The sequence below is a fragment of the Lipophrys pholis genome, assembly GCF_963383615.2.
Source record: "Lipophrys pholis genome assembly, chromosome: 5".
NCBI lineage: Eukaryota > Metazoa > Chordata > Actinopteri > Blenniiformes > Blenniidae > Lipophrys > Lipophrys pholis.
The window spans coordinates 29,525,096-29,552,480 of NC_137628.1; the positions used below are offsets into that span (position 1 = coordinate 29,525,096).

General features: G+C 41.8%; 1 protein-coding gene across 1 annotated transcript; it reads right to left on the reverse strand.

The window, feature by feature from the left end:
• Positions 1-573: 573 nt before the first annotated feature.
• On the reverse strand, positions 574-22,911 carry colgalt1b (collagen beta(1-O)galactosyltransferase 1b). Its single transcript, XM_080464511.1, has 12 exons — positions 22,376-22,911; positions 16,928-17,038; positions 16,644-16,761; positions 13,257-13,391; positions 10,017-10,221; positions 9,807-9,926; positions 6,350-6,426; positions 6,078-6,184; positions 5,559-5,691; positions 3,766-3,893; positions 1,936-2,142; positions 574-1,857 (listed from the first exon to the last, which is right to left on the reverse strand). The coding sequence occupies exons 1-12, from the start codon at positions 22,591-22,593 to the stop codon at positions 1,587-1,589; spliced, it is 1,830 nt and encodes a 609-aa protein (XP_080320637.1). The 5' UTR covers positions 22,594-22,911; the 3' UTR covers positions 574-1,586.
• Positions 22,912-27,385: the final 4,474 nt, after the last annotated feature.

Below are 27,385 nucleotides of genomic sequence, written 5' to 3' on the forward strand. Positions count from 1 at the left end.
CGTTTCAAATCAAATAATTATTTAAATTAACGCGTTATTTTTGACAGCGCTATATGTATATAAATGTATATACACTGCTAAAAATATCTTCCAAAAAATTGCTTTAAAAGATAGAATTCTATTTTTAAAACAAAAATCTTTAATAATCTAAAATCAGTAGCAAAAGGAAAAAGGAAAAACAGCTAAAATAAGAAACAACTTAAAATGAAAAGAGTCAAAGCAGTTAAAATGACTCAGATGCGTAAAACAACTAAAAAGGGTAAAACAGGTAAATCGGCTTAAAAAGTTAAAATTCATACACTAAAAAAGTTTTAAAAGAGGTGAAATGCCTGAAAATACTGAAAACTACAAAAAAAATTGAGAAAGGTAAAATGTCCACTGTTACAAACTATGGTAAAGAGAACATCATAGATGATGCCATTATATTATTTGTTAATATTATTTATTATTCGGTGGCTGGGGGGTAGAATTGGCACTTTTCTTTTTAAAAGGACGCAGACTCACTGATTTCCTTATTTGAACCCAAAATAAATCCATTATATCAATAATAACTTCAACCAAAGCAGCCATTTTAAAATAAAAACATTTTTTTATTTATATTTTGGTAAAAATCTAAATAAAACAAAAGACCCTTTTCAAACACAGAAAAGTCACAAAACATTAAAAGTTACTAAAACTCTCAGCTGAATGTTACAAAAGCTGCATGTTTGGGTTAAAGCTGAAGTTAAAACCCTGAAACACAATCAACTCTGCTGCAAATATCATAACATGAACAGAAGGTTCAGATTTTACATGAGAAAAATAGAGAATAATTGCTAAACATTCCGAGATTAAAAGACAAAAAAAGGGACAGTGAGCACAGCTAACTTCAGCTCAACTAAATAGAAATGTGAGAAAAAGAGCTGTGCAGTTATTTCATTCATAACTTGGATTTGAGAGCAAAAACTAAACATAAAATTCATCTGCTATCTGGATAAGGGAGTTAATCTTAGGGCTGAGCGACAGTGACGTATTTCACTGAGAGAACATTCTGCACTACTCGATGTTTTTGTGATTTGCTTCACTTTATTTCGTTGGATCTTTAAAAACAAAAATGGTTGTAGTTGTGAAATGTAAAGTAAATCACTGGGAGAGCAGCAGAATGGAGTCAAATGAATTCTGAATGATTTTTTTCTCTCATGAGAGTCAGCAAAGCGTTTTTTTTAGTCTTCATACATTCTAGAGGCACTTGTTTAAATACGCTGCGTTTGGCTTTTGGTGACGTGACTTAATGTTTAACAACTGAAATGTTACTGGAAGGAGTTTGTTACTGGAAATTACACATGAAATTATTATTGTCACATATTGTGACGAGGAAGAAAAGGATTTTTAAAACGTTAAGAGTGATTGAGGCTGCGGACAAGAGGATGAGACCAAGATGCAATAAGTTAAAAAAAACTGCTGCTCTTGGACGTCCCGAGACTTTCCGTCGAGCCTCTTCTATTCAAGGAGAACTTTAATTCCCGATCAGCCCAGCGTCACTCGGCTCTGCCTGCTCTTCCTCCTCTTCCTCCTCTCATCAGTTCTTTCAGCTCTTGGTTTCTTCGTCAGAGCTCATCCCGGGCGCTCCAGTTCTCCAGCTCCGACTGCAGGACGTCGGAGTTCTGCGCGTTGAAGCTCAGCTCGCCCTGCTCCTGGGTCTTCCTCGACTTGGCTCGGTCCCAGTCGGTCTTCACCGTCTCGTCGTCCCACACCACCGACGTTTCCGTGTCGCTGATGTAGCCGTTGTCCCCGGTGTAGTGAGTCGGGTAAACCAGGAGCGGCTCGGCGGAGAAGGCCTGCAGGTCCCGGCGCTGGAAGTGCTCCATGTACTCGGCGCTGGGGAGGGAGAGGAGATGGGAATCAGAGTGAGCGCAGGGCGGCAGAGGGAGCGAGAGGTGAGGAGACGACACTCACACTGGGTGTTTGTTGTACATGACCGGGAGGAACTCGTCGACGGGGAGCATCTTGGTCAGAGGCTCGGCTCGGAGGAGCTTGTGGGCTCCTCGCAGTGACAACATGTAGCCCAGCGTCCAGTAGGAGTAGTCTGCCTCCACCAGGTTGTGGATGTTGGGTAAAGACCTCTCCGGGTGGTCCACCTGCATCCTCTTACGCCCGATGTAACTGTTGATTCATGACATGAGAGACGAGCTTACAGCAAACGAGTCAGGCAGTGTTTCCTCATATTGACAAGAATAAACCAAACATGCTGCACCGCTGTTGGTACAGCCTGAACTTCCACTACACCGCTACCCGCTGAAGAATGTCTGTTAGATTACAGCCGTGGCACGTCGACCAGCTCATTGAAAACATATAGGACGTAGACGTCAGAACAGAAGCAGGAGTTTATCAGCTTCAACCCAGATAAACTGTGAGAAGGGGTTTGGTCTAGTTTTAACAGCGAGTCTGATTTTATCTTCCTGGCTGTGTCTGGAGTCCTGAACTGCTTTTAAATCTAAAGGTTTAGAATTCATTTTACAAGCTAGGATTCATGTTTCAGATTCAGATTCATTGTTCATATAATCTAGTTCAGGGGTTTCAATCTCATTTCAGTTCAGTTACGTCCATCATGAGTTGGCCTGTCCGGTGAAATAGTGGCATAACAACCTTTCAATCTCAATTTTGATGAAACCTTCTGGTGTAAAATACAGTGAAATGTGTAAAAAAAAACTTCTAAGAAACAACTTCCTGAACTCCTACAATTGTTGCATTCTGGGTGTTTTTAAAAACTTTACAAACACAGCAATCCGCCGTCTTTCAGCACAGGTCTGGGTCGTCTTGTGTCCAGAAATATAGAAGATAAACTATGTAATATTTGATATTTTTTTCACTATTTTCTTGGTGGTTTGGTCATTTTCTGTCTTAATATCAGCCTCCTGGAGACGGGAATATTTATGTGTCTTTAATAAATCCTCTATCCTCTAATCCTCTAAAGTGTGTTTGTGTCTGCATTGATTCATTTACCAGGTTTTCAACTTTTCACATTGCAGCTTAAATATCTTTGACATTAGGGTGTAATTGTTCCAAATTGGGATATCAGTCCACTGATTGTTTTCTGTCTATCAAATTATAATTTTAGTTTTTTAAGTGACCATAAAAATTACATTTAGCCTGTTCAATTGAAATAATTATGTGAACCGAAGATGTAATTAGCTACTGAGCATGAATGAGCAGTGTTGTGTGCTTTTATTAAAAAAAGATCAATTTCTGACTTTGCTTCAGCTTTTCAGCAGCGAAAACCTCAAGTTTTTCCTCACATTTCTTAACTATAAGACCAATTTAAAGGTAATAAGTTCTTAGTTGTTTTATGCTGTGGTTTGTGCTCCATAAAGAAAACTGATCTGAAGAGAAACATTTGCGGTTTTGATCAAAGTCAAAATCAAAATGGATCAAAATCATCAGAGAAAAGTGCAAAATGAAATAGAAGAAAATTCTTATCCAACATCCACATTCATTAAGTTTCCATCCAGCTTAATAAGGTCGCCAGAAGCCGGGATTTCTGCTGAATTTGATCCTGTGACCCGAACTGCCCCGAGTGTAACACTCCTCCTCTGTGAACATTCTGGAGATCAGATCACCAAGACGCTTTATTCCTACGAGGGATGTTGGCATTTGATCTGTGGTCTCTGTGATACGGTGTGTGACAGATGGATGGATTTCACTGCGGGGGTGGGGGTGGGGGGGGGGGGGGGGGGGGGTGATAATCCTCTCTGTTTCCGACACTGTATTCGCTCCAGCGTCACTCACATGAGATCCCAGTCCAGTTTGTGCGTCGTCGCCTCCTGCAGCAGCGCCTGCAGGCGGCGCCTGAAGAAGACCTCGAAGCGGAGGTCGTCCTCGATGACGAGGGACGTCTGCAGGCCGCGGTCTGCGATCTAAACACACACACACACACACACACACACACACACACACACACACACACACACACACACACACACACACACACACACACACACACACACGCACACACGCACACACACACACACACACACTACACGTCACTGATCTAATCTGTGCTCATCCGTAGCAATCAGAGTAATGACTGTGAAATCCGTTTATTGTGCCAATAACAATTTAGTTTCAATGTAAAAATTAATAACAAATGACAAATTTGCTGAGATGTGGATCAGGTATTTAAGCATATATCTACAACTAAGATGCCCTTAGAGTGGGAATCCAAGCCGACTAGGCCTTTGCTGCATGTTATTCCCCAGGTCTGTATTCTACTTTTTATATCTGCCTGAGGAAGGAGGGTAAAAATAGCCTTGGGAAAATATGACTGCATATCATCTACGTTAAGTAGGAAAGAGAGAAGAGTTCCTACACTTTCCACTTGCAGTTTCTTTAATAAGGAACAAGTTAGAATTCACCTGATTTATCATGCTCATTGTAGTTTCCTTTCCACACTTCTAAAAGTCATAAAAGAAAAACCCTCATCTGAGGTGAGAAAGAATCTTTTTTTTTTTTACCTTGCTTGTTTGTGTGATACGGCTGAAAGCTTTGTAGTTGAGCGACAAACTTCAACTCAACATTTAGGGGGCAAACAGAAAGTTCTGGCGTGAATTATACAATAAATTTAGCTGGTTATATGAAAATATGATGGTAATATAAATCAAACAGAGGAAATCATAGCAATAAGGATATATAAAGTATTTAAACTTGGTCCAAACACAACTCCGACACCAACTCAAAAACGTTATCTTGTTCGGTTGCCATAATAAAAACGGCTGAAACGTGTAATTATTTGCCTATTAATTTCCTCATGATATCTTATTAATTCATTCCATAGTAATTTTTTTAACTGTGAAAATATGCCACATTAAATAATTCATTTAAATATTATTTGAGTAATGAGACTACTTTAATGTCCCTGTCATCCCCTCATGGTTCTCATAGTTTCTGGACAGTTTTATTTATTGTTGTTGTAATTCACGCCTGTTTTTTCATTGAAAACCTGTGGTGTGTTTTCTGGTGCACTTTCTCTCCTCTCTGGTATCTTGTGACTCGACCCCTGTGCTCCTCTGTGATTAACCCTTCAGTGTTTCCACCTGTGTCTCATCAAGGCCTTCCTGCTGGTTTTCTCTAGAAGCGTTCAGGCCATGTTTACACATACCTGGGTTTTTACGAAAATGGATATTTCACTCTCTACGTATGAAAAAAAAAATCTTTATTTACACGGACCCGCATGTACACCTGGTTCAGAGCTACTATGAGCAGCCAAGCCTGTAGGAGGCCTGTAGGGGTATCAAATTTAAACGCACCAGCAAAGCAGAGGTCTCACATATCAACAAAACTGTCGAAAATAAATAGGCCTTGACTTGGTATTCTAGGCATTTTTATGTTTAGCTCACATTAGATAAGATACACACTTGTAGACATGAAACAGACAAACAATATGTTGCTCAGATAATGTATAGAACCAGTTGATTCGTCTCAGCAGGATGTTGTGGCTGAGCTGAATCAACTGTGTGTTTTAGCAGTTAAATGTTTTCTTCCACGTGCAGGAGCAGCGAGAGATCCGGGTCCGAGTGTCTCACCTCCTTCCAAATGTTGTAATGAGAGAGGAAACAACCCAGTTCACCCTTGGTGAGAGGTCGGCCGTGATAAGGGTCTTTGTATCCCGGCACCATCTTGATCCCCATAGCCTCTATTTCAGACACGTTTAGAGCTCTGAAACAAAGAGATGATTCAATGAAAACAATCAATGACGTGGGTCTGATGTGTGTGAAACAATTAGACAAACAGGCACAGTGAACATGTACAATGCCAATACAGTGTAAACCATGCAGGCGTTGGCAGATTGGCTCTTTATTCAAACTGAAGCGACAAAGAAACCATATTGCATGCGTAAAACAAGGCTTAAGAGTGGAATGTGCCTCATTTGCGGGAAAAGTTATGTGTTTCCGGGAAACTTTAAATAACCGAGTGCAACCAGCTACTTTTCACCTGGTTGTTTGTCTCAGCCGGGGCTCCCGACATCAATCTACCCGCCGTGTTGCAGAGGCACAAATCAAAGAGACACAGGCAGTGAGGGAGGAAGGAGATGAGAAACGTACTTGCCATCCACAGCAGGAACAACCTTACAGCTGAGCTCCTGCTCGTACAGAGTTCTGAGCATTCGCTCACGACGGTCAACTCTCCGCACCAGATTTATCATAAACACCTGGGTGCACACGGAATGCAAAATAAACCTCACACACATGCCTCGGTTATCATGTGGGTGTGTGTGTGTGTGTGTGTGTGTGTGTGTGTGTGTGTGTGTGTGTGTGTGTGTGTGTGTGTGTGTGTGTGTGTGTGTGTGTGTGTGTGTGTGTGTGTGTGTGCGTACCTCATCAAAGCCCATCTTGTTAGGCTGCTTGGGAGGAAGAGACAGGACGCTGGAGGGCTCCAGCGGAGGATTTTTCACTGTCAGAGAAGAGAAGAGCCAACGTTTACAAAGAGAATGAGTAATGTGTAGAAACAGGAGTTCCCAAAAAGGAAAAGGGGTCCAGCAACCAGCAGGGGTCCACGACAAATTTGCTGGGAATTCCCGCCGGAGCGCCCCCAAAACATGGATCAGAGTACTTTTACTTTGATTTAACACAACTGAACTTAGCAATATGTATAAAGACGGAGACTTTATTAACAGCAGTTATCATCATGTAGATTTGACAAAAACTTTTCTTTTCTACTGTAATGCAAACTGTAACCACTGTAGAACTGTGCAACCAGTTAGCACCTGTTTACTTGAATGTTTGCTGAAAATTAAAAACAAGAAGACACACAGAGTTCAAACTTTGACCTGGCAGATCGATCAGCTGTTCTGTTCTCACCGTAGATTCAAACAAATACTGTACATCTGAATCAGATTCTGAGTTATTCTGTTAACAGACAAACCAACAGTAAAGAAAAACTTTGCTATCTGGCAGCGAAGTGGCCAAAAGTCCTCCTGCACAGCTAGGGATGAATGGATGAATGAACGAGAGCTACACTCGGTAGAGCACAGACCTTCGCCAACGCCACTTTTGTTTGCGGAACCGAGTCAGCATCGCTAGCATGTTAGCTGTTAGCTCATATCGATGCGAACTAGGTAGCTCAGATCAATGGCCTGTAGCTAATACCAACTTAAATCAGAAGATTGTGAAGTGAATTAAATATCTAGTGTCTTTCAAGCCAAACACCTTTATCTAAAAATATATATATTTGTAGTTGTTTTGTGGAAGTGTTGTAATTTAATGTCACTTTGCAGCCATTTTCCATTTAATTGTGTTCATTTCTAGTAGCTTTGAGTGTCGCTGGAAGCATTTGGAAGTTTGTGGTCTGAGCTTTCTGCCCCCCTCACCTAAGAGTGCCTTGAAATGACTGTATTGTATGTCAAATTAATCAAATAAATTTGAATTGAATCATTACGGTCATTTTTATTCATCCGACGTTTTAAGTGTGAAAGACAGACTGGACAGTACTGTGACTCACCACCACCCAAAGTTGCCTGACATCTTGACAAACTGTATCTGTAAATGACAAATCTCATAAAAAGAGACGTACTCTACCTGGCTTTGAATATTTAGTGAATCCTTGAACCGTAGGTCTACAGTACCACTTAATCACTGCATTTCTGTTTCACTTTAATGTCACAAGCTTTTCATGCATGCCCTGTTTGCGCTCTTGAAGATCTGCATGAATCATCTGAACAAGTTTCCAAGTATCATCTGTCACCACCCTAAACTGCAAAAACTGGCTGTGGCAAACTTTTTCTAGCAGGATTGGTGTTGTCGAGTAGCATTTGTAGACCAAGTCTGAAGAAGTCGGAGGATTTTAGAGAGAAAAACACCATTTATAGCACCGAGTATGACTTTGAATACTATTGGATATTGTGTTTTTTTTTAATAGTAGCCACAACACTATGAATTCCTTCTAAAGATTTAGATTTTAGAAGAAAAGTGCACAAAAACACAATGAACCCAACAAACAAACAAGCATCGTGACTACACAAAAATAATACAGTTTTTCCTTTTCATCATTCTGAGGAAACCTTTTGTTCATTCAGAGATAAATATCAAAAGACTACGTTGTGCGTTGAAATCAGTTTTGGGGTTCGACTTTCTAGGATTTTACATTTCAAATCCTTTCTGAGCAGTCAAAGTTGATCATTAGAATATGAATACACGCCTCTGCAGTGATCACGTTACAGCAGGTAGTAGCTATTATCTATCTGTTATTGACAAATATGACTAAAGCAAGTATCTGATAGCGCTTATACATCAGGCATCACTGGGAAACATTCAGAATCTAAAGCTGCTAACTCAGCTGACAATTCTTTTGTTGACATTTGAGTTGCTGCTTTTTTACTCACTTTTGACTGTAACAACAGTCTGAGAGCTCCAAACCTGCAGAGAATATCAGCATTTGAAGTGCTAATTTTATATACGTTATCAGTGGCGGTAACACATGTTACCAAGGTGTGACAAATCCAGATTTATTGCCGCTATAGGAAGACATTAAGTAAGGACATGGAGTGTTGAGGAGAAGCGATGTGGTGAAGTGGCGGCTGTCAGAAACGTATTGCTACCAACCAGAGAAATAGCTAAAGCCTACAAGCTTTCTAATGTGAGAACATTAGAGAAAAGGAAATGCAGAGGGGAATTATCTGGGACTCGAGGCCCAGCTTTTTTTTTTTTTTTTCTTTAACCCACCCGAAATATCATGAACACAACATGAAAAAACTCAAAAACTCCAGATCCCAGTTCTATATAACTCATTCAGGGCATTTAGAAAGTGTTTAGGGTTGGGAAATAACATTTTCCAGAGGAGCCAGAAGAAAAGTAGGACATCAATGTGGGGCCGAGCCATGAGTGGACTTCAGTTCAGTTCAATATAAATATATTTCTCAATAGAAATGAGCTATTCTCAAATGTGAACTTGTTTTGTCTGGTTACATTTTTGATCCTTGAAGACAGCGCTTTGTTTCCCATAAACAAAGGACATAGATATACCATGAGTTTATTAAATAGGTAAAAAAAATCTACATTTTCGAGTAATCTTACTTTTTTACTACGAGCCTGTGGTGTAACAGTTATATCTCTGAGCAAAGCACAAATTCTAAGCTCCTTATAAACTATCTTATAAACTTCAGAGCTGCCCAGACTGTGTAACGTGAATCTAATAAACTACGATTGAAGTCAACGTGATAGTGCAAGAATAACACGTCCTAAACACAACCATGAACGGATTCCTCACCGCTGTGGCATTTCTGTGTTTGGAGAGAAACCACAGAAAAGGAGGAGGAGGAGAATCGGGACGCGGTCGTGGCTCGGAGAGAGAGGCCAACCTGGGATGTCGACTTCGCAAAGGGAGCTTGTAGTACGTTACTTGTTAGCATCTAGTAGCATTATATGTTAGCATATACAGTTATGGTGCGTCATTTTCCAACCAAACACGCTACATGTAAACGTGACAATCAGCACCAGCTACAATCAGCTCAAGTGTCTGACGCCGGCTGAATCTTATCGCAGGTTTTGCACGGTCACAAAAGCAAGACAACAGCCGTCCTTGAACCGTCTCACAGAGCGCCGTAGCACCGTCGATTTAGAGCCAAGACCAAAGATATCGCCACGATTCTCCCATGATTGTTATCTTTCGTGTGTGGCGGCTTTTAGCCGCTGGAAAATACCATCTTCAAACTACAAGGACAGCGGTTGTATTTCAGGCATGGTGTTTGGTCAGAGACCAATGTCTGCGGTAAGAGTCACAACCTAAACCCATCAGACAGAGATTTGTTGCTTCAGTGTGTGAATGTTTTGACGAACCCATGATTTCAAGGTGAGTATGCAAAAAGCTTTCAGCCTCATCCTGCAAGGTCGCATGGGAGCGCATTGGCACTGGGAAGTACCCATAAGTTTCCCTGTTGCAGATATACATCTGGACTTCTGCAAGAAAAAAGAAGGAAAAGAGGAAAAACATGCGTTAACACCAATCTGGTTTAAGACGACGTCGACCTCTGGAGCGGAGCGTCTCACCTGCCATGCGAGCTGAGAAAGCAAACACAATCACATCGTCCAGGGCCCAGCTGTACTCTGGGTGTGGCGGGTAAAAAGCCAGCTGACGGGAGGCCTCTTTCTGGAGGTCCACCAGGTAGGTGGAGTGCACCATGGGCACGGAGAAGCAGCCGCGGCGCTCCTGCTTACGGATGGGCATGTAGGCTGGCGTACGCTTGTAGTAACCCTGCAGGACACGGACACAAACACTCTACCGTTACACACAATCTCCTTCAACGTCCAACTGTCGACGTATGAGCAAGCCAAGTTGGTCACGACCTGAATTCATGATGACTTGAGGCAGCCGGCAGTGATTTGATTGAAAAGATTGGCTGCAATAGCCAAGATTCTCTTAAAATGCAAAAGCCATTTGGATTGTCAGGTAAAAATGTGAGATATTTAAGAGTAATGGATTAACAGGCAGGAATATCTGCATATTTAACAACTAATAGACAGAGAAGCTATTTATACTGTGCAAAAATCACATTGATTGATTCAGCTTGGCACAGAGAAAAGACCCTGACAGTCTGGCTACAGGCAGATGAGTAATACTGAAATAAAGGGTTTTTTAGGAGTCGGAGAGACAGATTGTTGGATGAAGTTAGTTTATTTTGTGCTTGTGGAAAGACAATGTCCGTATGTCTATTCTGATCTGCAGGGAAACAAAGATGAACGCCTAAAGGCACACCGCTGAGACGGAAATAGACGGCAGACAGCTGACTTGATGTATCAGATATGCGAGTTCGACGTCGAATCAACAGTGTTTGAATAAAATCCATGAAGACAAGTTTAACATTCACAAAATCCAATCATTATGCACAGGTATTTCTTTATTGTCTCATTTTAATGAGTGCGCCGCACGCAGCAGCAGTACTTGGTGGAGCTCGTGGTGCCAACCCGAGACAGTAAAGCAAATCAAACATAATGACTGTGTGGGCCGTCGCTGCAGCAGCCGTACAATCTACGGGAATTAAAAACCTGCGTCGATGCTAAATATTATATCACACCGCCAACATTTCAGTCCACCTGTGAGACAAAACAAACAATTTACTTTCATTTACAAATTAATTTACCAGTGCAGACAGCACCTGCACACAGAGTAACACAGCCACTCTCCCTCAGCTTCACACCGACGCGTCTACGGCGTTTCCAAATGGACATCCTCCTCCACGAAGAGACGCAATCAACCGTAAATGTCCCTGGAGATTCTACTTCAGTGTTGCAAGAAATTTTAACCTGGTCTTCTCAGTTGGACCGCACAGAAATTGACTGACAATTAGAAGCCAATAGGTTTATTAGTGCGTAATTCATCCAGGACATAAAAGAGTCAACAATTTATGAGCTGATTTTATGACCAGCTTGTTGAAATTCAAGAAGTCACTTTTACAACCGCTAAGACTCTAACATACAGAGTTGAAGCCCAAAAAATAAATAAATAATGATACTGCGAGGACACTTTTCCTTCACTTTGTTCAAAATAAACATCTTATCCTCTTCTCCTTTCCAGTTTTCACCTTAAAAGCATGAAGTCTTCAGTTATTTTTCCCTGAACGATGGACTAAAGTCTGACATCGTAATGCTACTGAAAACATGCAAACAAAAGCTCTTTACAATTAAAGTGAAGTACAAGAAAACGAGCCAGAAACTCTCCTATAGCGTCTGTAAGTATTTATAAATCGTGGAAAGCTACATCTAAATCCGCCACAGTAATTCTTTACCACGATGGAACCTGTATTGTTGACGGCTCTGCAGCCTCGCTGTGATGAATACTGGCGGTGAGTGAAAGGGTTTATTATTAAGGTGTATCTTTAAAGACATTTCAAGTCCTGGTTTGAGCTTGAGGAAAATCTCACTCTGATTTTTTAAAGTGTGGTTTAGGCCTCCCTAGGGGGCGCCGGAGAGCTTCGGGGGGCCGCACAACAGGGGAGGACGCCTTATCCAAGAATGATTGTTTTTTTGGGGGGTTGTTTTTTTTAGATTTTGAGAACAAATAAGTGGAAGAGCTGAATTGAAATGATAAAATAAACGTCAATACAAACCCGCGAGTGTGAAGGACGACGTACAAGACAAAGCAAAAACATCCAACTTGCAGGAGAAGAGTTCTGCTTTTTGTTGACCAACAGAATGAAAATAACTACTTGGGGTGAGACGGAGCATGTGTGGTATTAGAGTTGAGGGTCTGGAGGGGACGCAGTGAGGTTCAAGCTCTGTGAGGAGGGAAAAGCCTCATTTAATGTCTCAGATTGGTACCTGGCTTGGGCTTTGGCTGTTTGCATTCATGGGTTCTCTTGGGTTTAATGCCGCAGAACAAAAACATTCATTTTGTGGCAAATTGATGAACGTGAGTGTGTCTGTCTGTGTTTGCTCTGCGTCCCAACGCATCCTGCCTGCTTCAATCCTCCCCTCACGACCCTCAGCTGGATGAGCAGGAGAGGATGGATGGATGGATTTTACAGCGAATTAGTAATAATGAGCAAATACAATGACAACTCAAATATTAACTTGTCAGATGACAAGTTAATATTGTGCTAATATGATGCTTAATAATTATTAGACTCGGTAGAAGAGTGGAGCCTGGATCAGGGGATGATAGCTCGTTTTAATGTGTTGTCGTCGGTCAATTCTTTAAATTATCAATAGTTATATTTACATATGATAAAAACATTGACAGGCTGTACAGAAGGACATCTATGATGACTCAATACATACGTACCAAACAGGCGTCGCAAACCTCAGTAATTATTAGTCTAATATAAACAGTATACAGATGCACCTCAGGTTATTTCTACACTCACCACATATTAACTATATAATTATGGAATCCCGTGTAGAAAAGTGAATATAGCTGATCTCGTGACATATTATAAAATCATGAGATACTGATTGATTTTTCTGAAATATTTCAGCGGATATATAATCTTAAATATATGAAAGTTTCACAGTTTGAAAAATGAACGATTCCATTGTATTTTACTTTGTTGAGACACATTTGTATATGGAGTAAAACAGCTAATAAACAATTCATACCAAATTACGTTCAAATGAGGCAAAACTCGTTTAAAAAACAACCGTATTTAGTCAAATAACACAATGTGGAAATGTCCAGCACATGGATGCTACATGAGGAACTCCAATCCATGCTGAAATCTGCTGAAAAGTGAAGACTGGGATCCTGACGTACCGGAGTAGATGCTAAACAGCTGAAGGGAAAATGGCCAGTACCTGGGAAGTCATGCCGCACCAGAAATTGGAGTACGCAGCTCTGGACTCCAGCATGGGAGCTACGATTGTCTTGTTCTCCCTCATCAGCTTCCACAACACATCCCGACTGGTGAGCAGGTTGTCACAGTCAGCCACCTGCAGACGTGAGAGAGAGAGAGACAGAGAAGGGCACGACGTTGTCAATCACATGCAAGCACACACCAAATGTCACCCGCTGCCACCGAGGGATTGATTGAGCCGCAGCAGCCGGGTTTGATCGGCGGAGGCTGCCAGCAGAAGCAGATCCTTCACACGCCGTCTCATCCTGCAGCCTGTCATTTTAAACACGTTTCACTTGCATTCGGAGCAGCTGTTCTTTAGTCGGCGGCGTTGCAAATGGAGGCTTTATGATGTCCAGTGAAGGGCTTTTCTTTTTGAAGCCAGAATCTCATTTCTATGTTTACCTCGAAGCTGTTTCTCTGAGCTCGAGAGCTGCACTCCGGTGAAAGAGAAGTGCCCTCAGACAACCTACATCTCAAAATGTGAGCCTTTGATGTTAACTTATTGCAGAAGCATTGATATTAGTCTGCATGTTTGCCCATAAAGTAACAAGAACTTGTGCTTAAAGGAGACTGAAAAAAAAACTAAAAAACATGTGTAGGTTCCTGAATTGCATATTTGTTTTGCAAAAATAAAAAAAACTCAAAATATTAGTGTTAAATCATAAAATCTTACTAGGTTACTACAGTATTTATTCATACAGCAATATTTCATAAATATTCACTAATAGCGAGGACTGCATGGTGGTGGCTCACTTAAAGTGTGCATATTGAAAAACTCAACCCTGAGGTGTCATTAAAGGATGTTTCTATACTTCAAGATAGTTGAAGGCTTGTGAGTCAAGCATATAATCTGCAAAGTGGTGTAAAATAGGCTTGAGATTGAAATATTACCTTTCCATTATGGAGTACAACTATTTAAAACCAATGTGTTATTCACATACATCTTTAAAGTGGTGCATTACCTGGGAACATGGTTTAATCTACTAAACCAAATGGACCAACGCACTTTGGTGTTCATGCTCACGATACTATAGAAGGAGAAGAAATACTACAAGAAAAGCAAGGACCTCTATATATTTCCACATATACTTGTATATATAAGAAAACATAAAGAGTGAAGAGAAAAAGTGCTGGGGACAAAGATGAGCCTGACTGTATCACACAGATGCTGCTCGCTTGAGGTCTGCTGGTCACGGTGAACTCATCGTCACGTTCACGCCAACTAATTTGAAGTGATTTCATCCCGGTGCTATGGTGTGTATGTACCATACAGGAATGACTCCGGTCAGCAACAATACGGGGGAAAGTGTTCAGATGACTCCCACTTGGTACAAAAAGGCACAAAATGTGCTGAGAAAATTCACACCATTACTCCAGCCGCGGCCTGAATGGTTGAAACGCGGCAGAATGGACCCTTCCCACCAAAATCTGACACAGACATTCAAATGTTGCAGCAGAAAATTGAGTCTCATCAGAACAGGCAGCAATTTTCCAATCGTCTAGTTTTGGTGATTTGTGTCTCTTTTCTTGGCTTCATGAAATGACACTGAATGTGGTCCTCTGCTGCTGGAAGCCACCGGCTTCAAGGGTTGGCCTGTTAGCATTCAGAGATCAGCTTTTGCACGAGTGCAACGTAACAAGGGCTGCAGCATTTCTGTTCTCGGCATTAACGATGTAAATGAACTGAGAGATGCGTCATTCTAGGAGCAGTGAACAATTAACTTGGTAGATTAAAAAACAACAACATCTTAAACAGGCAGTTACAAATCTAAAGAAGCAGTTTCTGATATATTCAGACAAAGCCCGTATAAAAGTCACTTAAACAGCTTTCCATCCCCACTTCGATGCTCAGTTTAATTGTCGGCTCAACCACGTTTTCACACTTGAGTTTTCTCATTAGATAGCTGCTATAGTGAGGAGTTGAAACTATTTCAACTACGTAAAAAAAGCTTTGTGCCTACCTGAAGCCTTCATGAAGTAAAAAAAATATAGAAAAATCTGTACGTGATTTAAAGCTGTTGTATGTTTACGGTTTTGTCACCTTGAAATCCTATAAGATAAGTAGCATCATATCAACCACTTGCCTCATATCAGTGGTTTGCACCTTCCTCAGAGTCCCTGACCTCATCAGTGTCAGAAATGATTTGGCAATGTCCAAGAAAATCAAAAATGAATTTCCAGAATCTGCAGCAGACCTGAGAAACTGCATTCACGTTGAAGGCTTCTGCTTTTATATGTTTCCACCGGTGTTTCTTAGAAGAAATCTCAAAGAATAAAAAGTTTGGGATCCACAGCCCAAGATCATAATATTAATAAGAGAGAAAAATCCTCCATGGTTCTGCCTCATGACTTGGATCTACTCCGAGATGTAATAAGTTCCTCCGTGGCCCAGGGTGCACGCTTCTGCTAAGTCTAATAAGGCAGTTTTCCATAATTACTGCCAATTATGATATCAACTGACAAGTTAATACTGGAGCCGTCAGTGGAATCGCACATTATTACAAATCGGCTGTAATATCCTTTCATCAATCTTTCATCTCGCTTTATCCAATTTTGGGTCGCCAAAGGGCTGGAACCGCTCCCAGGTGACTATGGGCGAAGGACAGGTGCATCCTGGAAAGGTCGCCGGTCCAAAGTGGACATTCATTCACAGACTCCAATTCACTGACGGCGCTTTGGACAGCGAGAAGTACGGCAGCCCAGAAGGCTCAACACAGCTGCAACCGCCACAGTGGAAGTGAACCCACAACAGGCTCTGTTTCCAGGGGACAATATTTCCTGACGGACTATATCAATTATGGGAGACCTTAATGAAACGTAAGTAAAACCCTGCTGCTCAATGACGGTGAATGTTGGTCACTGTGTTGAAATCATCGTAACTCCCCCATAATTTAAAATAGTCCGTCAGTAAATGTTGTCCCCTGGAATAAAAGCCTGTTCTTCTGATCGCTGCCCTCTTCTGTTGTGGGTTAACCTCCATTGTGAGTTAACTTCTGTAATGGCTTTTGCAGTTGCATTGTGACTTTTACCTGTTGTGTTGTGGGCTTTTGCTGTTGCGTTGACCCTTCTGGGCCACCGTAGGAGAACATGGGAGAACATGCTATCTCCAAACAGAAGGGTGTGTGAAACACTACATTGTACCAAATATCTAAATACTATTCTTTGCAGGGAGTGTGACAGCCAACAGGTAAACAATCACTCTTCGACAAATACAAAAACACTTTTGCTCTTTAAACAATCAGTCTTCTTCCTCTCGAATGTCGTGCTTCACTGGCATCTCATACAGATATCTGAGATTGTATAATATGGGGGGACTCATGAGGCTGCTGAGGTGACGATAACATACCAGGAAGTAGTCGGCCCACATCTCGCGGGCGGTGTCCAGCGCCGCCTGGCGGAGCTTCATCACATGTTCATAGCGCAGGTTGTTCCAGTGCTTCGGCCCCAACTCGTCTTCAAACACACTGAGACGCCAGGAGAGTCCTTCAGTCAAATGTTCAACACACACACACACACACACACACACACACACACACACACACACACACACACACACACACACACACACACACACACACACACACACACACACACACACACACACACACACACACACACACACACACATACCTGGGCTCCTCCTCAGGTCTCCACTCCACATAGTGATAGTAGCTCTGCACCTTGATGAGCCAGTCTCGGAGGATGGCGGTGGTGTTATCTGCGTTGTGATCTGTCGCCGCCCTGTTGGAGGAGGAAACACAAGAGAGTCAGGAACCTTGCAGCGACGCCAACTATGGCTCACATTAATCTCTAGGTGGCTTTCAGTGATACGATAACATCTTCCACATATTGATCTTAATATCTGCATTAATTTGAAGAAGCTACATAGGTTTTTCTTTTTTGGTCCTTCTCGTAATAGAATCCTGTTTAAGCAGGCTACTGACTGAACTGCAAAGAAACAGCTCCTGTGGATAATTTTACTTTACTTTTGAGTGTTTTCCAGCAGACATTATTGTGCCGCTCAAACTGTGTTCTCACAGCAGGAGCCTGTTGTTTTCTGTTCTGTTTGTTCAGTTTACTGCAGCGGGCTAATCCCTGCACAAACGCTTACTGAAAGTTTTCACTTAGAAATAGAAGAATGATGCAGGAGAATAATGCCTGATCAGTTCACACTGGAAATTATGCAGGTTCAATAAAACCGTATTAAACCCCAGAGAGCATTTCTAATTTCAATGCAAAGAGGAAGGGATAATGAATAGAAAAAAACCTAGAATTTCTTATGAGTTAAATTTATTATATATTGTGGGTGGTGAAATACAATTGAGATCTGTTTATAAACTAAATAACATTAAATAAAACATTGCTTGCGTTGTAAATAGTATGAAAGGTTAAAACTGCGCTGCTAAAATGAGTAAGATGAATTTACACTTTACAGGTGAAATAAGGTCAATGAGCAACTGATACTTCAGACAAATTAATAAGCAAATATGCAGAGTTCTTTAACGTGTCGAGCTCTCAAATGGGAGAACAGAGGCTTTACCTTGGGCTTCGGTTTATTGTTTGATTTGTACTTTTTAAAATTTAGTGGACTTACAATCAGCAAAGATTCTCAAATAAGCAAAAACAAATGCTCATTGTTTGATTTCATAAATAACAATACGTTGAAAATAGAGCAATCACTGTGAGGCAGTCAAGCAGACGCACTTAACCTCGTTTTGCACACTTGAGGCGGCACAAAGGGATGATGTACTATTGTTCAGGTGAAAATTCTGGTTAAACCTTAGCTTTGTTATTCATCTTTTTTTTAGATTAATATCAGAAAACTGTGTGTTTTGTCCTGAAGAATTGCAGCTCTACGGCTCTATTCGATCCCTGCGCTGTTTATCTGATGTAGTTGGTGGCATCTGAAAACAAGAGTGATAAGAGCAGAGCGCTGGATGAAATGAAAACCTGCTCATAGCAGCTGAAATGTTCCTGGGAGCTAAAAGGAGTTTTACATGAATCCTTCAAGGTGAGCCATCGTACGTCACTCATTATTATTTGCTTCATGAACAAAACGACTAGAGAAGTGTTGAGGGAAGAGGCCGGCGCCTGTTTCCTTTCAAAACAACCTGGGAGCTCGCTTTTAGTTTTCCTATTGACCTGCACTCACAACAACTCAACGTTTAAAAGATAAATATAATACAATAAAACTGCCATTATTTTCTGTAAAGTAAAATGTACCTATTCATCTGTGAGATATGTTGTGTTGAGCTATCCAGGGTTTTTTATTTATATGGAGACGGACAGACAACCTGTTCAGGTGGGATCAGCAGCAACATATAATCTGTAATCAACATATAATCTGTAATCAACATATAATCTGTAATCAACATAAAATCTGTAATATCTGTATGTTGCCCCACTTTTTCTTTCAGTTTATCAAATGTAAGAACAGGTCAGTGACACCAGTTTAAGATCAATTTTCTGCATTTACAATTGTTTTTTTTTCCCTGATTGATTGATGTTGAATTTTCTCAGTAAAATAAAATAAAGAATGAAAATGACTGAATGTGTTGGGGTCTGGAGTTTTGTGAGAATCCTCTGAGGTGAGCTGTTGTACATTAAACATGATCATGTGTTTCATGAAAGGGGAAGTCGAAGCTTTTGCTATTATCTACTTTGCAGCCATTGTGTTTGAAAAATCAGCAGAGATTTCTTTGACCTTCATGTTGAGACACAAGTTCTCATTTTCAAGAGAGACTTGTTAAAACACAAACTTACAGAATAGTATACACAGAGCACAAGGACTGATATCAAAAAGAGCAGGGGTATGACGTTTGCTTTTTTAAAAAAAAGGATTTTTAATGATCATCAGATATTCTCTAGAGATGCCTAAATCTCAAACTGAATTAATTCAGGGAATCAGATGGGACAGATGTATTTCCTAATCCTGCACTAACTCTGAGAACAAAGAGGGATGTATGTTTAACCAACATGTTGGTGGATGGATGTGGAGGTAACGCGTCATTAATGGATTTACAGATGAAGTTATAGCAGTGAAAGAGTCAAATGCAAAGTGCAATGATGGGTAAGATGTTTACATCCAGTTAGAAATGTTAAGCTGAATCTAATGAAGAGAATGTAGAATTCATACATAAAATACCACCACAGCTCTTAAGAAGAAGGACGGTGACAGCAGCAAGACATTTCCTAGCAATAGAAGAAAAACCTGACTTATTTCTGAAGAAGAATCTCAGCCTCCGCATCTTCAAAAGATGATCAGCGTGAGATTTAAAGGTCATTTTCTCATCCGTCATAATACCCAGATATTTGTAGTGGCACACAGACTCAATGCCGGAGCCTTCGGAGGTCAGGAGACGAGCGATTTCTTTTTGTTAGAGAACAGCATGGCTGTTCCACCTCCTCGAGCTGTGACTGGATGACATGAAATACACACTGATTGGTCAAAAGCCAGAGTGCAACTCTACCCAACAGTTCCATTGACACTTATAGTGAAATGCAAGATTTTGTTATACATGCAATTTAATCTTTGCAGGTGCAGCTTTAAAAGCTGATAAACACATTATTAACTCACATCAATGTCAGATTTATCAACTCTGCACTACTTGCTGGGGTCTTGTTGGCTCCAGGCTGAGCTGCAGATTGTTACCATCAGGTGCAGACAGAAAAGAACAAAGACAGACAAAAGGGGCTGAGGAGGAGGAGGGGAGGGTGGTTATTCATCTGCTGTCTGCGTTATCACAACAAATCTCTGTGGTGGGGAGGGGCGGCGGCGGCGGCGGCGGCACAAACGGAGCCACAGAGAGCCAAAGAATGTAGAACCGTGACAGAAACGGATTCACTTCCAGCCCCGTCATGCCGTGAGTGACAGTCAGCGTGCTGCTGCTGTTGGTTTCTCATCTGTCTGAGGCGTTTCAACACGGCGGCGACGTCCCACCACCTACATGTGACCAGCTCGCCCATCCATCTTCCTCCTCCTCCTCCTCCTCCTCCTCCTCTGTCTGCTCCTTCTCTGTTAGAAACATCTGACTGCTGTGAAGTTTTGAAGTGCCACAGGTACTGAATTAAAAAGGGTTGATGGAGAGTAAATACTGCAGATAGCAGAACTGTACCCAACAAATATGAGAGAGCTGACAGAGACGCAGCACGGGGAGACAAATGATTTATGGCTTGATAACACTGATTCTGCATGCCCCTGCAGAGAACACACACACACTCATCATTAAGCTCCAGTGTGTGTGTGTGTGTGTGTGTGTGTGTGTGTGTGTGTGTGTGTGTGTTGGCGCTTGCCAAGTATTCCATCTTAACCTGTCAGGCTGATAACTGCAGGCATCGACAGGTGGCCAGTTCACTTTATGTCTTTCACGCCGCATTTCAAAACTTTCTATATCAGTTCCTCTCGCTGAGGGACGAGATGTCATGAGTTGGATATCAAAGAGAGGATTCGGACAACTGGCTGACACATGGACATGATCACAGTGCGGCAAAAATGTCTGCCTCAAATACAAGAAAAAAGGAAAAAAAAAGAAATAGAAACATCCAAGCTGCTTTTTAGAGAAAAAGACCAAAATTCTTGATTGTGAAAAGTTCAATTTGACGCTTTGATGAGCAGAATCTCAAACCTAAAGTGTTTGGCTTCCACTGAGGTAAACCACTGAGCTTCAAGGGGAAAGAAAAATCTGGTCATGGGGAAACTTTTTGCCCTTTTGATTTTTGAGAAATCATGAGTGCAGTTTTAAAGTACTGATTTATTAAAAACAACTGAATTCATGCTAAAACAAGTGGTTTCAAAGCACTTTAGGTGCTCGGCCTCCGTTGGGAGTTTTTTGAGATCCAGTGGACATTTCAACATGTGGCAACGGCAGAATGGGAGATGGAACCACCAGTATGGGGTTTGACAACCTGCTTCACCAGATGAGCCAGTTTAAGGCTGAAAAAGGGGAAACAAACACAATCGCAAAGCTTGAAGCGCAACAGTAGAGAACATATAAAGGAGGGAATCACAAAAGCTATTATCAATAATATAATATGAGGAAACATCACAGAGACCAGCATTCAACCATGAATAAGCAAAGAAAAGGAAATGTGACATGAGAAGAGGGAGCTGATCTTCCCACACATTCAGCACCTCTGCCAATACAAAATACCAATTCAGAAGAATGAATGAATAATTGCTCACACTGAAATTAATTCTGTCACATTAGACACAATTTTGTTTGATTTTTATAGGATCACTTTCCTTTAAAGGACCTCTGGGTTGCCAAAAAAAACCCCAACATAATCCGACCTGTCAGGTGTGAATACTGATGAAAAGATTAGCCCAATCTTCAAAAACAGATCTGCTGGCAGAGGAACAGAGTGAAGAGAGGAAGTGAGCAGCGCTGGAGACGCGCAGGCTGCATGGGGGCTGGGTGACAAGGAAACAGCCCGAGGTAAGGAAAGGTAAGTCCTGCGGAGGTGTTCAGTAGACAGCTTCACAGGCAGCCTTTTGTGCCTGGATTGAACAAGATTTTGACACTCGGGTGCCAATTTTAAAATATACTTTTGCGTCAGTTTTCTTTCCTGGTGGAGTTTTGGAAAACGGGGATGTGGAAGGGTGGGGGGGGGGGGGGGGGGGGGGGCAGCAGGGGGAGAGAGCAGAGGGGCAATGAGGGAGAGGATCCATGAGTGAATGGAACTTTTCATGAGTCCAGAATGGAGGAGGCTGGCTGGCTGCGGTGTCCGCGCACTGCGCGCCACGAGCGCGCTCCGCGTCCACGCAGGACGCGTGCGGACTGGAGACACGCTGCTTTAAATTCCACTCATTTGATTTGTTAGCAGCACCAGATAAAGCTCTCATCTTGATAACACAGCGGCCCCGCCTGGCCAACACTCACAAGCAAACACAAACTGTTTCCTCTATGTTATTTCTACCGGGCTCGACGTGTCTCCGGTGCGCCTCCGGGAGTTGACAGAGAATATCTCATTTTATTTTATTTTACTCTTAAGTTACTGACAGTTACTTCATAAATGTTTGTAAAACTTTTGAGTAGAGTGTGTGCTTCTGTGGTAACCCCCCTGGTTGTTGACACTCACCAGAGCGCAATGCGGTCCTTCGGGTAGTCGAGGCGCTCGATGGCTCCGAGGAACAGCGGCAGAGAGTGCGCAGAGTTGCGGCAGACCAGCGCGATGACGACCCGGGGAGCGAGGAGCGGAGACTCGGGGCTCCAGCGCTCCTCGGGGAAATACCCCCGGCTCTGGCCCAGCAGGAGAACGGACAGCAGGGCGGGCAGCAGCGAGGTGACCCGGGGCATGGCAGGGGGGAGAGGAACTCGGAGGCGACGCGGCGAACTAGAGAGGGTGAGACGGAGGATGTGAGGAGCTCAGGGTCCCGCTGTTGTGTTACGCCGACCGGGTGTACATGGCGGAGGAGCTGGCTGGAATTAAAGGGCAGGTCTGCACCGCCACCGGGGGGAACTCGGTGTTCTCGACACGCCGCGCTGTGTCGGCCTCTGCGGACAGAATGAGAGCCGCTCAGCGCACTGAGGGTTTTTAGTCTGGCGAAACCTCTGCTTGGTCCTCTGTGGCATGTCCCCTGCGGCCTGATGGGCTTCTACCATCCGGTCTTCAGCGCGCAGTCCTCCCCTTTAAGAGCAGATCCAGCTGCAGGGAGGAAGCTCCGGGGCGTGTCGACGAGCTGGATCCACAGCAGGCCTGTCGCACATCTGGAGCGCATCCATGCTTTCTTTACGCAAATAGTTTTATTCTCACCTTCCACTGGGCTACTTCAATCACACCAATAACACTGAACTAAGAAGTTCACCCAAAAATTGCATTTTACCAAGACGGTTTTTGGCTTCAGCTTGTGAGACACACTGAAGGCGTTTAATACCAAAACAGCAGCATTTGAAGAAAACAGCTTTATTCATGACTGATTTCTTCACGTGGGATGATTAGAATTTTATCTTAACTTGCATAAAACATCCTTTCAGAGTTCAGATACCTCCGGAAGACTATGGAAAGAAAATATAGAAATAGAATAGTATTGTCTTCTTCAATAATATTTCACGAGAAGTCTTTGCAGATAAGCTTAAACACAGAGTGTACATATAATTTTAAACCTATTTACTGAATGTTTTGAGCAAAAGTAATATGACTGACATAATGAGAATTTATACATTATTCAAAAAGCTATGAGGTAAAATCCACCTGTGTGATTAATCCAAACAATAGAAATAACACGTTTTTTGCATCTATTTTGGTTCAGGACTGATAACAATGCATCAATAGTTATATATATGAAAATATCGAGTGAAGTTAGATATTGACTTAAAACTGCATCATGAGTTTGGAGTCTTTCAATGTTTGGCAGCGTGAAAGTTGTTAGCACTTGTTTTATATAACATTTGAGAAGAAATAAGTTGAAAATCTAAATAAAACCTTTCAAAACACCTTTCAGAAATTTAGAATTTAGAAAGTCATTTAGATGTAATCAAGAAAATGTATACTTTTTGAATTAACTCTAAACTCAGACAAAGGATGTAACAGGTACAACACTTGCTGGGCTTCATGTGAAGATTGATGGATTTCAGTCTTGTTTTCTCCAGGTATTCCTGTTTCCTTCCTCAGTCCAAAAACATGTATTTAAGGTTAACCATCACTAGAAATTGCCTGTAGGTGTAAATGTGAGTGTTTGTAACTGTCCGTCTCCATGTTTGCTCTGGAATGGACAGGTCACCTGGCCAGGGTGTGTCCTGCGTTCGTCCATAATTTTTCCTTTTACACTTTCAGCTTTAAGCTTTCACGCTCTCTGTTTGAATTGTGCTCTTTGTTTGTTTTGGGGTTTTTTTCTATAGATGTGTTAACTTGTATTGTAGAGACCTTCAAACACCCAGACTTAACTCATGGCTGAATGAAAAGCATGTTTTTATCTGTTTCTGGGAGACAACCAAAGGGTCGTCGGTCAGACACGATGCTGCATGCGGCTGCTTCACATGCAGGACCATCAGAGGTTTTTGGCGGGACGTCACGCTGGCAGTCACCAGGAGGCTGCAGCCTGTTGTTTCTGGTTCAGAGGCAGCAGAGCTGGAGCTGCTGGCTTTTTCTTTTTCTTTTTTTCTTTGCAATCGAAAGCAGTAGGCTCAAAGTGCTCTGGCAGCGCTGCTTGCTATGGGAGTATCTCATCGTGGCAAAGGAAACTAAAACACTGCAGTGAATGTGAATGAAACAACCAAACCAGACCTGAAGGGCAACAGATTCAAAGGTTTGGCTGAATTCATTGCACTGAATGTTTTATCAGCATATCCTCAAGTTCATTCCAGCAGGTGACAGGTTAGGATGCCTGTCAGGGAAACTTGTGAGAGATGTTCAGTATTGGACCATGGCACTACTGTGGGATAAAATAAAACCTAAAATGAGGTGCGCAATGACATGAAAACATTCCTATTTTGAGATGCTAAAGCATGATTCTTCTCCTCACACCTAATGGTGACATTGCTGTATAAAATGAAAAGGTCCAGAGTGATGCAGGGATACTCAGAAAATATGTGATGGCTTTGCAGCGTATCCAGTGCACCGGCATTTTAACAAACTCCTGGGTAAAGAAATGTTGTTTTTTTCACACATCCTTTGTGGCCTACCGTTCACCCTATACACAAAGTCACTGTGAGCTGAGAGCAATAAGTGAAGAAACTTGGATACCTTGAGACTACTTTCCAAAACACCTCTGCACACGCAGCAAACACCTGAGAAATAGTGGAGGATTATAAATAATGATGTGTAATGTTTGGCTGTGTTTTTTTTTGTTTTTTTTAACCTAATGGTTGCATGGGCATGTTTGTTACACTGCCTTGTAGAGAGCACTCTGAGAGCTGAGTACCGGAGGTCTCCAGGCTGCAAGCCGGGCTCTAAAGTGTCCTGGAGTCACACAAACAACCCCCAACCTGAGCCCCACTGTGCAGCGTCACCAGATCCTGGCATCAGCTGCTCCAAAGCCACTCAAAGGCTACGGAAAACATTTTACATCCAGCAAACATTTATTCACTCCTCACTTTTTTTTTTTTTTTTTTTAGCTTTGAGAACTCACTTTTATTAGTTTTGCATCGGTACTCAGACTTCACGTGTACTTTTACAGTTTCAATGACACATTCTGAAAAGTATCTAAACATTTTCCGGCACTTACTGCAAACACGTAGGATGAATGTCGTATGAATTCGCATTAAAATACCTTACACCTCTTGACATGCAACACTTCACATTCCGGCACATAATTATACAACCGTATAGCTGCCAGTCAAACAATGAAGGAAAAAGTAAACTGTAAAAACCCTTTCCTGTCACCTGAGGGAAATTCTGATCAAAGATCCTCCATCGGGAGTTGTTTTATGCAAGAAGAACAAAATATTCATCTGAAGGTTTTAAGTCTTCAACACCAATTTAAACATTCTGACATTGTAAGAGGAACCTTTAGTGTTGAGGTTATTTTCTTTCAACTATTTCTAGCTGCACGTGAAGAGAAAACCAGACAAATTGAAAAAGGTGTTTTTTGCTGCAATCTTGCTTTCATCATGGGATCTTCACAGATTTGTTCTGGAACCCCCTGTGGATTTTGAACACACAGCGTATGACTTTTTAGAGAATCATTGAAGATATGTCAGATAGATTACATGCTCAGCGCTTCCTTTTAATAACTTTCACTGATATGTGTGTTGATTCCACGCCTATGATATCTTGACAGGTCTCTCTGAGGTTTTGCCAGTTAGCTACAGGCCTGTTACTGCTGGATGGGCCTGGTTCTGACACAACGCAGGGACTCTGTACAATGAAAGTCCAATTCCAGGGTTCATCAGGTTATTCAAGTCATCATATAAACAGCAGAATGTGATGTGTTTCATCAGAAAACACCTGATACAACCAGATTTATTTCCAAATGTCTTTGGGTTTTTTTGTTTTTGTTTTTTCTCACAACATGAGAGAAAAGACAACTTACATAACATAGAGCACGGAAAAATCAATGAAGAGCCACTCGTGGGGCGAAATTTCATGTTAAACAAAATGAAAACACTTGTACAGGGAAGAAAAATCCCTTCACTTTTGTTGTGACCAGAGACTACAACCCTTCATGGTCGCCACCATAGGATTTCATGAGGTCAGGAGTTAAAGCTAAACCCGAGGAGCTGATTTCCCCAACGAGAGTCCAGACCCTCCAGGATGCGTATGTGAAGCGTAGCAGTAGTTTTCTTTGCTTTGCTAGAAAGAAGAACTTCAGTTCAATTTAACCTTCTGTCTTGGTGTTGTTTATCTACAGAGAACAAGTTCTTAAGAAAGGACTCAACACCGTGAAAGACAAAGATTCGCTGTTGTAATTTCCTCACCCAAAACTAAAAAAGCCCAACAGTGAAGCTCTTAGCGTCTCACAGCGCCAACGCACTGAAAGAAATCTGATAACACACGGACACGCGTCAACCAGGATTTTTCCATTATTGCATTTCTAAAGTGCATTTAAATGCCTCGAATCTGATCTTTGCAGTAATGTGATTACACCATTCTAGGGGACGATAACACGATTTCCATTTTAAATCTCCAGCTTTATAAAAAAATTAAATAAAAAAGAAGCACCTTTGATAGTCTGAGCGCTGTTTTCTTGAAGCAGAACGGACCGCCGGAGTCCTGCAGAGATCAATTTCTCCACATCACAACGATAAGGTGACGATTTGTCCCTCAGAAGAAGTGCGCCAGCTTTTATCGAACATTTTTGCTGTCATGTAGACTTCAGATGGAGGCTGACAGAGAAATGTAAATAGCAGTGATTAACTGAAAACGGTGTAGGATGCATCCGCGCATCAGTTCGACTAAACAAAGTGTATGTGTTTGTTTTTTACTCACTCCAGTCCAATTTTCTTCCTCCTGCCGCAGAGTACTGTAATCTTGGGAAATGCTTCTTCCTTGAGGTTTCAATATAAATTCTTCCAATGGCATGCAGACTAAATCCTATACGGCTAAAAGAAAGCAGAAAAGAGGAAAGTCAGAGGATGTATAAAAGGGGTAATAAATCAAAAAGACCAGAAAAAGCTGACATGAATTAACACACAGGCACACACCTCAAAG